Source organism: Cryptomeria japonica, chromosome 6 (genome assembly GCF_030272615.1).
Source record: "Cryptomeria japonica chromosome 6, Sugi_1.0, whole genome shotgun sequence".
Classification (NCBI taxonomy): Eukaryota; Viridiplantae; Streptophyta; class Pinopsida; order Cupressales; family Cupressaceae; genus Cryptomeria; species Cryptomeria japonica.
Window position 1 is genome coordinate 188,333,769 of NC_081410.1, and position 11,891 is coordinate 188,345,659.

An 11,891-nucleotide genomic window follows, 5' to 3' on the forward strand; every position below is an offset into this window, starting at 1 on the left:
CTCTGATATGCAACAAGCAACTCAAATGTGTAATTCTATTAGTGAGATGTTCTAGACAATAGATCAAAGGTCTGGTTCAAAAGCTAAAAAGTTACACCTTGTCAGTCAACCGTGTAAAAGGATAATTACAAACGTAGCTCTACAAGTCAAATGTGTAACAATATAGATTGAAAGCACCAATCTATGAATCATATGTCATAAGGGAAGTCAAAATCATTGTCATCTCAATAAAAAAATGTACTAGAATAGATTGAAAGTGTAATTCCACAAATCAGATGCATAGTGAGATAGGTGAAAAGCATTTTTTATCATTAATGTGTGCAATTATAGGTAAATAGTGTATCTATGTTTATAAAAAGCCATTTTTTGTACTCAATTTGTTTGGAGGATTTGTTTTGGCAAGATATTCAAACAAAAACAATATCTACAATGACTTTTCAAGGTGTAAAGGTTGAAATGTCTTTGACTAGTCTCTCACAAGAAATACATGGAAAGCTTATTAACAATCCTCAAATTATTTCGCTAATGCGGGCCCAAACATAAAATACCTTTAAGAGTCGATAAGGGGACCTTAATTCCCTTTATCAAATTTGTCTATAATGCACTAGACACACACACTAATACCCTAAAGACTACAAAATGGGACCTCGGTTAACTTTATCAATTTTGTCTATAATGGCCCATAATGGTAACCCCACTTAAAGCACAAATGGATTAGCTTGAGCTACAAATACTTTAAAGAGATATGGACTATGATGATTTGCAAGATGATGGTCAATCTTGAGTAGAGATAGAAGCGCTACATGGGCAATTTCAATAGTTACAAGACTGAAGGGATAAGAACCAAAACATGTTTCATCAATTGAGAGAAGTAGTCAACTTAATATTAGCACACATTACCAAAGTCCTCCAAGAAGCCCAACAACTTGTACAAAAAAAATAAATTCCAACTACACTTCTAGAGGCAAAGAAATTGCTCCTATAAATCTAAATGTAGACTCAATAGTTACGCTCAGTCAAAACATAATGGGATAATAAATTTTCCAATTTAAAGGAGATTTATAAGGACATCCTACAAGCAAAGTAGAGTTGGCTTGAGGACAAGTCAACATTTTGAAAGGGGGGGTGATGTTGGTAGGAAAATACAATAGTTCAGACACAATCAATAAAATCCTACCACATCTTACTACAAGGAGCTCATAGAGCATAAGGTTTGAAAGACATCGTCTATGATAGGAATATGATAGATGAGTCATGTCCCATCCTCTAAATATATGTATAGAGAAATATTTTTATGACATAGTATGATGTAATTGTAAGATGAAAACTATGAAGGGATATGCATAAAAATAGATGAATATAGAAGAGTATAGAGGAAGATATATGATGCAAATGGAGATATAAGGATATATGAAAGTACTCAATTGACATTAATAATACAAATGTCAAAATTATATATTTGATGTGTTATGTGATATTACATTGTGTTTAGTTAACTAGTCGTTCTTCTATTTGGATCTAATCCTTGTTCTCTTTGTATAACTAAGTCTAGGGTATGAACTACAATACTCAAAAAGTACTTGGGGCTCACAACTTTGATCTATGTTTCCCATTTTTCTTTGCTAACAAGGGTCTTCTATCCACTAATATTTTTTCCAACTCTTCAATAGATTTGATCTTTCCTTTTTCTAGCAATTCCACCCCTTGTCCAATCCTTGACTTAATGGCTTTCCTCTCTGAGAATAGCTCTTGCTCATAGGATGATTATTTATTAGTACCATTATTTTTTTGCACCTTCTCACAACTCTTCAACACCTTTTCTATAGATTTATTTTCATTTTTTTTCTTATTGAACTAACTCACATTTCTCCAACATCCACCTCAGCTCTTCCAACTAAATCTCTAGTTTTTGTAACTCTTTTTGTTGGTCCTTTGTTAGCATTTATGCCTCTGGCTTTCTCTTATCTTTTCTTCCACCCTAATTAACCTTTTTCTTACATTATAATCTAACTCCGTATTTTACTTTACCACCAAAGCTCAAACACAAAACTAAACCTCCTTGTTTTCTTCTCTCTCTCACATTTTCGCACATAGTAGTTCAAAACAACATTGCATCAATGTTTTAAATTGGTGATACATTTTTCTCATAAATAATTAATCTCCCTTGTTCTTCTTAGATATTAAACTTTTGGTTTATAGAAACTTAGTAGAACATAGGATGAGAAAACATGGTAAACACAACCATTCCATATGAAAGACAATAATTAAATATTATATTAAAATAACAACTCATACACAACTTCTATTTTTGAACCAAATTCGGTCTCTTCTTGATTAAGAGCTTATTTGTATCTATCTTACTATTGCTTCTACAATCTAGGCTTCCCTATGCATTTGCAACTACATATGCTTTCCCTTTTAAACACATAAACATAATAGAACTTAAGCAAGCCAAAATAGGGCTCTCATAGCATTTTTCCTTACCCAACCTTCATGTCAACATCCTCTCATGGATTTATTTGTTTTGATACCAAAATTGATGCATTGGATAAACCCAAAAAGAATTACATCTTCAATAAAAGCAATAATTTGGAGAGCAAACAAACATCCACAATGAAACAATCAAATATCACTAACAACATGTATTTACATACCAACAAATTTACATAAGTCTCCACCTCCCTCTCCATTCACCCCCACCCACTAACTCATTATGAATTCCACATTTTTTCCCTCTTATTAAAGTACTAACTCTCCAAATATAGCATCAACGTGACAGTTACACCGCACACTTCTATGTGGTTACAATCACTCTCTAAAGTTAGCAATTAGAGCTAATCATGCCTTCAAACTTTTGAGAAGTTGGTTTACATCAAGTTGTTTAAGATAGAGATGATACCCAACTAACATCAATCAAAGCATAATGAAACAATGGTAACACTCATGCACTTCAAGTCAAGACATAAACATACATCATTGACTTAATTATATGAGAATAATTAAATATTCTTAATCTCCTAAGTAAATTTATTAATAGGTGAAATATTACACCAACAATCATATATATAAATCCAAAATAATAATGAGTTGAATGTGTAGGAATAGATACAAGTATAGCTAATATAATATTGAATGTATAGAAATGTGTGTAAATGGACATAGGATATATAGGTATCAAGGAAGAAGCCAAAATTAGCCAAATGTATGTTACTTGTCATTATGTAATTGTATAAGCCACTCCATCAAAATAGCCACAAAACTACATGACAATTGACATAGATATACAAATTCTTTTTTACAAACTTTAACAAAACTCTAAAGGATGATCTGCTGTAGCTTTGTGTAATGGACAAAATAATAACATTGTTAATCTCACATGAATAAAAAATGTTATTAAAATCTGCAATGTAACAAGCAAACAAGTAAAACACATAACAGTTGGAAGAGCACTTTCTGGATTAGATTGTGTCATAGTTTTTGCATTAATGTTCCAGAGCATGCTCTATGATCCATCATCAGGATGATTGAGTGCTATAGAAAACAAAATAACAATTGCCTTCTCAACCAAATGTTATGATTTGGGAGTTTCTAATATTGTTAACAATTTACATTCCCCGACCTTTTTAAATTATTTAAATTCAATTAATTCTCATGATATGTATTGGATCACTTATGTTGCTGCTGTCTTTAATATTTTAACAACCTTCCAAATTTCGGCATTAGGGGAATTGTCAACTTTACTATCTTAGCTATCGATAGTCTTACAGTTTAAGTTTGGAGAGCTGTCATTATAAACCCTAACCAACCTTTGATTAAATGTGATTGATGGGGCTAGGGCTTCAGGGAGAATCAAACCTGCAAACACTCAATGCCCTCCATTCAGTTTATACCCATTCCCTATATTTTCATAATTTATCCTTACCATCTTTTATGTTTTCCCTTACACTTAATCATAAACTACAGTTCACTCATTATTGAAGCCTGCAAATCATCTCTCCGGCTTAGATTTCCCTCTTCAAATTGGATTTACTGAAATGGCCACCCTTGCTCTCCTATATAAAAGTAGAACTAACATCAAATGCATGCTAGAACCACAGAGTAAGGAAATAATTGGGGCATTAGCTATTTCAAACTTACCGTTTCAGTGAAGTAGGCAATGAGCTTATTGGGTTGTAACATAAGATCTGAGGATTTAAAAACTTTGGATATAAAGACATTTCAAAAGAAGCTAGAATGATGATCTACAACTTCAAGACAAGTTATTAGAGAATGTGTTATGATGATGGTTATTAAGTATTCAGACTCTGAAAGTAATTTGACATCTAAGGGTGGTTCTGTTTACCCACTTTTTAAATTATTACAGTCGTACTTCGTGTATCTTTAATATAAGTGTGCTCTTCAATTAAAAAATAAAACCCAATTGGTGAAGGTACCTGGCTCAATTAAAACGTATTAGGTTCCATTCTTGCTGAAAGCTAAGAAAAATAATGGGCAAGCATTGGTGGCCCAAACAGCCAGCTCATTTCAATTTGTTTCTGTAACTGTAATGGTGTATCATTACAATAATTTCCAAAAGTTGTGGTTTTCTGAAAAAATCTTGAATTTCTGTTTAAACCGAATCTTAGGTTGTTCTCATCTCGGTGCAAATGATCATGGCTCATATCCTAGGAAAGAAAAGTATTTCATACAATAATTATAACTTTCAAGTTCTTCTTCAGGTATGATAACATTTCAAGCAAATCTCTGAATCTCGATTTACATCTCTCTACCTACATAATCTCCCACAACAGTATTGCTCTTAAACATGGAGTTGCCCCATAAATGACAATACTCTTATACCATAATTCAAGAGCATACATTATCAATGGAGCACAAGATTTCTAAGTGTCAGTCAATTTTGCAGAGCTGCAAACTGTAGCAGAAATACATGAGACTAACAACACTAACCTCTGATGGAGAATTTTCTTCCTCTTCTAGTTCCTTTAACTTGTAAGGAAGAAAATTCACAAATTTGCTACTCTATGCTTGCTCAAATTCAAATGAACAATAAAGATGGTGCTTCCTAAGAGCGAACTCAAGAATTATAAGCTTCTTTACATAGGTTCAAAGCCTCTTCGCAGTTGGAATGTGAATACAAATTATGCTCCTGGGTTAATTTACAAATTTGCTTGAGAAGATTTTCACAAGTTCTGTCAGACTGTTGATCACCACTTGCTATGAAATCTATTACTTTCAGTATCTCTGAAAGACATTGTGGATCTATCTAGTCTACCAGGGCCTGCATTTTGATTTTCCTTGCAAGCTTCCTGGGCATAAGAACATGATCTTTGGGTTCGCACACTACTAAAGCTTAACCTGTTTTCTACTGCTTCCTGTAATGACATTCTCTTCTTAATTGAAGATGGAGTTTTCTCTGATGAATCTAGTCTTTGTTTAGGAACACTATGTGAACGTACTTTAGCCCTCGAGGATTCTGTGTTACCCATATAGCTGGGAAAGGCAGAATATCCTTGAGAGTAACTATTTGAATATTCAGTTTTAGATGGTGTCGATAGACCTGTACTTGTCATTCCATACTTTGCTGAAGAATAACAGAACTGAGGACTACTTTTTGCTGTTGAGAACTTGTAATCTTCTCCACTGTATGTCCAATCTCCATTCAAATCTATGGGGCCTAACTCCTGTAAAGCAGATGCACTTAGCTCATCTGAGATCGTGCTAGGAATAGACAATCTAGTTGAGAAACAGCCTGGAACAGGGAAAACATTTTGTGTAGCAAAAGAGCCTTCAATATGTGAAGAGCTTGATTGAAAAGGATAATTTGGCATTGAATAGCGACCAACTGTTGAAGAAATACTGGGGTCTGCAGAAACAGAGTCTGTATTTGAAGAATACCTCCTCCTCGAGTTCACCTTAGGTTTGAAAGTATCAATCTCAACAATCTTTGCACTTTCATCCAAATTTATTTCCATTTCTTGCTGGGGGAATGCATAACCAAAACCTCTCCTGCTTTGTGTATAGCTCCCATGGTCAATGGCAGCATTCCATCCCTCCTGCACATGAAAAAAGAAAACAGAAGTGAAAAACTGGCGAATTGGTTAAATAATTTAAAAATGGACTAGCCTTAGATGTTCTTGTTTACAGTGGATTTCCGAGGACAAAGTTCTTGTTTGCGTCTATGCTTCTGTTGCCACTGAATCAGTTTCGCTTCTTCAGACATCCAAATACGCCTGGCACGAACTCGGGCCTGGATTTGAAGTAGGGAATGCATGCGATAAAGAGTAGCATCTGCCTGCTTTCTCACCAAATACCCACGAACCAATGCTTGTAGCTTCACCAAACCCTTTAGGGCTCTCAAGGCTCTCCTAGCCTGCACAAAAAAGAGAGTTGGTTAGCCCTGAAAATTCAGTAGCCAAAGATTGGATAGATCTTAGAATCATTCGTAGGCACATTTCTTTCCATGAAGTTGAGGTGACCATTATTTCCCAGGGGCATTGAAAGCAAAGATATAGAGCTCTAAATCAAAACTCTAAAATACTAACAGACACGTGTTTGGCAGCCCTAAAACTCAACTTTCCAGGTAGAAAGCAAAAAAGCTCCTATTCAGCAACAAACAATGAATTGAGTAGCCATAAAATTCAAATTTAGGAATTATAAGCGAATAAATCTTAGTCACTAACAACATACAATGAATTCTAGCACTGTAAAGAAATCAACGGTAGCAACTATCAACAAGCAAAGAAGTGGGTTGTCCTAAACACCATTTTTGTAGTCATTAGACGCAAAAGATTAAAAGTGCCAATAACAATAAGAATAAATTAGATATTCTGAAGATTAACTTTACAGCCATTTAAGCAAAAGGCTTTTGATAACTAGCAACAAGCAGTATTCTGGGTAGTCATAAAAATCATATTTGCAGGCATCATAAACAAACCAAGTAACAGTAACCTGGAAAAAGCAATGGAATAGATGAATAGGTTGTCCGCAAAACTCAAATTTGTAGGCACTGTAAGCAGAAGAATACAGAGCCTCTTCTCTATCTCACTAACAAGCAACATGCAATAAATTGGCTAGTCCTATGTATCATTTTTTGTCGGCATAACAAGCAAAAAAGCATATCTGGTAACCAGCAGAAACAATGAATTAGGCAGCTCTTGTAACACCAAAAACAATTAACAAATTAGACGAAATGAATCGAGGAGCTGTTGAAACCATTCATCTAAGATTTATTGGAGAAAACAACAAATTGAAACTCAACAAGAACATATGCAAAGGCTAAGTATTGGGCAGCCATATCTAAGCTGAATTGAACAGCTCTCGATACAGACTTTTACGTAATCCAAGCGCATAATGGTAGTCAGCCGGCCATTAAGCTGACTTGAGAAAGAGACTAAGACATTTATGTAGTTGTAATTTCTTACAAAAATATAGGACAAGAACCAGCTTAGAAAACAAAAACCAAAGGCGGATGTGCATACCAGATATCCTCGGAAAGCAGTCTGAATCTTTACTGCTGCCTTTCGTTCTCTGCTTAAGTAGTTAGATAAACGTCCATTGCTTGTCAAGCGGACCACAGCAACTGCTGCCTCTGCGGCTGCCACAGCTGCATCAGCTGCAGCTGCCGTAGCAGCAGCTACAGCTACTGCATGCATGTTCTGCTCGTTATCCGAGTCACACATATAGTTGTTCTCTCTGTATGTTGCCTTGTTCTCTCTATCCTTCGAGGACTTTCCAAAGCTCCATCTTCTCTTCTCCTTTGTATTGGAAAGAGGATCAGGAGAGGCCTGTTTGGGATCTTTCTTTCCACCCAACAAATTCCTAAACCATTTACTAGTTCTTCCCATTGTGACCTTTTTTAATCAAGTAAAGCCTTAAATCTCTAAACTACTAGAAGAACAAAGGAATGCCACAGTTTCTACTCATAACAGCACAGAATTGGCTTGTGAGCAGACATGAACATTGTTAAATCTTCTTGTACTGGCGAACCTAGAAAAGAAGCTATAGCAGCATATATTCTGCATATACAATTTTGGCTTGCGGAGCAGGTAAGAGCTTATTTTGAATTTCACGCAGCTGGGAAATGAGAATACCAGTTGAAGAGAATAATCCAACAGCAAAATTCCAAAACCGGGAGCAATGTAAGATGTGCCCAACTGCATAGATGGAACAAAACACCGTGAGAAATTGAGCTAGACTTGGCCGTATCTCGTATTAACCAAAGAGGATTCTTTCACATCCTAATCTCTCTCGTAGGCACTAGACAGGGCCTAGTTCACTTCATGCATCTAAACTTCCCCAACAGAGAAAAAATTTGGTCTCCAAACAGGATAAAAGCTCCGTAAGCCCCCAAAATTCCCTTATAGATGCCCACAAGAATAAACCAAAACAAACCTATCTCAGTTGTCTCCAAAAGGCCTCGCTCATCAGTATTACGTACAAATGAGGCCCAGAGAACCCAAAGTTTCCGAAGTCCAAGGACTCTTTAAGTAAATGGTCCGTGAAAAAACTGAAATGAGGACAAGGGGACATCCCGGAGCTTCTCTGCTGCAGATGCCTAATGCATACGGAAGCAGAAGGAAAATACCAATAACAAAAACAAATAAAGAAACATTTATGAAAATGGTACTTGAAGGCCTTAAAAAGGCCGAACAGGGCTATGGGAATTGAGCTAGAGAGTCAATTTCCTAATGGCTCAAAAGCCCAAAAGTTCCTTAAACTATATAGTTTTCATCACTTTCAATGCACAACCAATGGCTTCCGGGATGCTTGCTAGCCTAGACAGTAGCCTGTCGGACTTATTGATTATGGTGAAGAATATTTATTTTTGTGTATATAATTATAATCTGTTTCAATACATTGATCAGTGTGTCCAATTGATAAAACAATGGTTAAACTTAGCCTGGCTTTCCCTCCCAAAGCCCGTGTCTGACACCAGGCTCGTGACTACTTAACTTCTCCTGGAATCCCACCTCCCATGTACGACTATTCCATATTTCTACCTTTAGGAATCACATGTACTTTGAAGCCCATTCATGATTGTCCTTGAACTGTGGAGGAGATGATAGTCTGACTTGGGAGGCTAATTAATGTTTTCATGGATATCTCGGCTTGGCTTTCAATGTCATTGTCCTCTCCTCCGCTCTTATCATTCCTCCCCTGCACTCTCATCATTAAACTCTTAATGATAACCGGTGGCAATTAGACTACCTAACAGTGTCATTGTCCTCTCCTCTAGTATCATTCCTCCCCTGTTCTATTAGACTATCTAAGGATAACTTCTATTGTAAATGTGAGATGGGTAGATGGGCCGTTTCTAAGGAAGATTGGGATATAAAAATTTGTCTTTTCTGTAATAAAGAAATGGTGGAAATCAAATGATATTTCATGTTTCAGTGCGCAGCATATAAGATATAAGGATGTATGTACATGATATGAAAACAATTCGAAAGTGAGCAATCTAAATAAATTATTTGAGGAGGCAAGGCTTCACAGAACTACATGCTTCTTGATTTGATCCACAACAAAAGAACTGACATTAAAAGGAACTTGAAAATTATTAATAATGATACTCTTTGTCTCGTAGACTGATTGTCTCATGAAGATCATTAAAACTCATTCATTCATTCATTAAGGCTTTCCACCTTCCAATGTGAAGCCTAAATTTGATACCCCATAGCAGTATTAATTAGATATACTTGTTATAAAAATAAATAATTTTCAAAAAATGATTTCAAACGATTACAACCATAAAAAAAAAATGCCTAAAAGACAAGGGCCTTTCTGGTCCCACCCCTTCATTGCCATTTTGCCCTTTTTCTCTGCTATTTCAGAAGTTTAATCATCATATATTGTAAATCTTCGTGAAAGTTAATAAGAGATTCAACATAAAAAAGAACATGAAGATAAATTTAAAATATTTTTCTCAATCCTATTAACTGTTTAGTCTCTAGAATCATTCATTCATTCAAATATTCAATCACCATATGCTGTGAATATAGATATGGGTTGTTCAGAACAGAGTGGGCAAAAAGTCCTAAGTAGTCTCAACAAGTCCTGTGTTGTTTGCCTCAGTTGCATTTATGTTTGCTTACAGCTCAAGCCGACAACATGAATAAATGTCCTAGAGGCATGGCAGTAAAACCAGTGACACCAGCTGTCAACTGACAAGGATCTCCTAACATATGAAAACTGCATTTGTACAAAAATTACTTAATATATGGTACTTGAATCTAGTCAGCAGCTTGTAAAATCCTAATACTTTATTACAAAAGTTAAAAAATCTAGAAACCCAACAATTGAAATTTGAATCTTAACTGTTAGGGTACTGCAAGTCTGCAACTAATAGAATTTTTCAAATACTTTGATCATGAGAATCCATTACCATTATAAGCAAAGAAACATTTTCCTGAGAAAGTTGATCCCATTTGATTTGATTTTCTTGTCTTGTTCCAGAAGAAACTGTCATTACCCCTGAGCCTACTCATTGCTCTACCGAATTTCCCTCTCTAATTATGGTTGAGAACGTCCTATCCAACGTATATTTCCATTTTCTGAATTGACTGTATCATTACAGATAACTCATAACCGTTGTGGAATGTTTTTACTTCATCATTACTAATGATTCATTTAAATTATTGAAATTTCAGTTCTTTTTACTGCAAGAAGCAACCAGCTTATTTGAATTTGAAATCCCTGCTAGCAAATCCATATATGGAGAATTTAAAATGCTGAAACTGTATTACATAGTTTTATATTCAAGGGCATAGAATCACGGTTGTTAAAAGATATGATATAACATTCCCATCGGGATAAAAGAGCTCGTATAAAGAGGACTGGGGAATAGACATGACAGAGACATGCTGCTGTCCGTATATATTAACCTTGAGAAAAAGAATGAAAAGTCTTGGATTTCCCGGGATAGTTGTGCAGGTCATGGGAGCATCCGTAGCATTGGAATGAATTGATCCATGAACTCTTATGTGCTTCAATCTTACAATGCTTGTGCCTAAGGTACGGCGAGCATAATTGTTGTTTGGTTTCTTAACCTTAAAAACAAAAGAAAAAAGAAAAAGAATGTGTATATAAGTCGTTGAATGAATGATTTTAGTGCAGTTTACATGATTACACAGTTTATGGGACCTAGAAACACATCCTTAATGCATCTTCATCATGTTCTTTTTCATGTGGAACTTTCTATTATTAATTTTGACAAGAAAGCTGGTCATGTTGTTGATCTTTTCTTTCTCATATTATGGTGCATATTGTTGAATTTCATTTGGTTGATCTTTTTTCTCTCAAATAATTGATGCATGTTGTCGCTTCGGAGCTTCCAGCCCTCTTATTTTGTCAACCTTTAGCCCTCTTGAGGAAGGTGGGGAAATCACTTATTAGTTGAGCACCATATGGTTTGTGTGCAAAATTAATTGCTTTTCTAGTTTGTTGTAAAGGGGAATGTTTGTAATTTAGAATAATAAAATAATTAGAGTTGTGGATGTGGATAATATAATTAGGAAAGTAAATGTATGGATAGGAATATTTAGGGGAGAGGATCTAATAGTTGAGTATCCTTATTTGGCGCTTCTTAAAATCTTATGTAGAAATTTCAAAGCACTCTCAAAATTTTATAGCACCTTACTTGGCAGGTCATATAAAATGCATCTCATATACTAAAAAATAAGATGCATCCATACCACTTTATTAGTGTATGGGGTGCATTTTATATGGCTTCATAGACCTTGCTGCATATAACTAAGGTTTCAGGGCCACATCATCAAATATGATGTCACATTATTATGTTTTTTGTCGAGATGTCCAAAAAGACCCAAAAAAAAGGAGTGTCACATCAACATGCTTTTTGGTGAGGAGGTGAGGAGGTGAGGAAAGCACTTATT

At 35.3% G+C, this 11,891-nt stretch overlaps 1 protein-coding gene across 1 annotated transcript; it reads right to left on the minus strand.

The window, feature by feature from the left end:
• Positions 1-4,502: 4,502 nt before the first annotated feature.
• Positions 4,503-9,274, minus strand: LOC131077621 (protein IQ-DOMAIN 23). Its single transcript, XM_058015155.2, has 3 exons — positions 7,479-9,274; positions 6,143-6,370; positions 4,503-6,053 (listed from the first exon to the last, which is right to left on the minus strand). Exons 1-3 carry the CDS (start codon positions 7,842-7,844, stop codon positions 5,205-5,207), a joined length of 1,443 nt encoding a protein of 480 aa, XP_057871138.2. The 5' UTR covers positions 7,845-9,274; the 3' UTR covers positions 4,503-5,204.
• Between the last annotated feature and the right edge of the window lie 2,617 nt (positions 9,275-11,891).

What these genes read in the sequence shown, in the direction of transcription:
- LOC131077621 (XM_058015155.2), bottom strand. Translation starts at nt 7,844, where the DNA reads ATGGGAAGAACTAGTAAATGGTTTAGGAATTTGTTGGGTGGAAAGAAA. An exon ending in CTGCTTTCCGAGGATATCTG is followed by an intron (nt 6,371 to 7,478) that starts GTATGCACATCC and finishes TTTTTTGTGCAG; the next exon opens with GCTAGGAGAGCCTTGAGAGC. An exon ending in TTTGTCCTCGGAAATCCACT is followed by an intron (nt 6,054 to 6,142) that starts GTAAACAAGAAC and finishes TTTCATGTGCAG; the next exon opens with GAGGGATGGAATGCTGCCAT.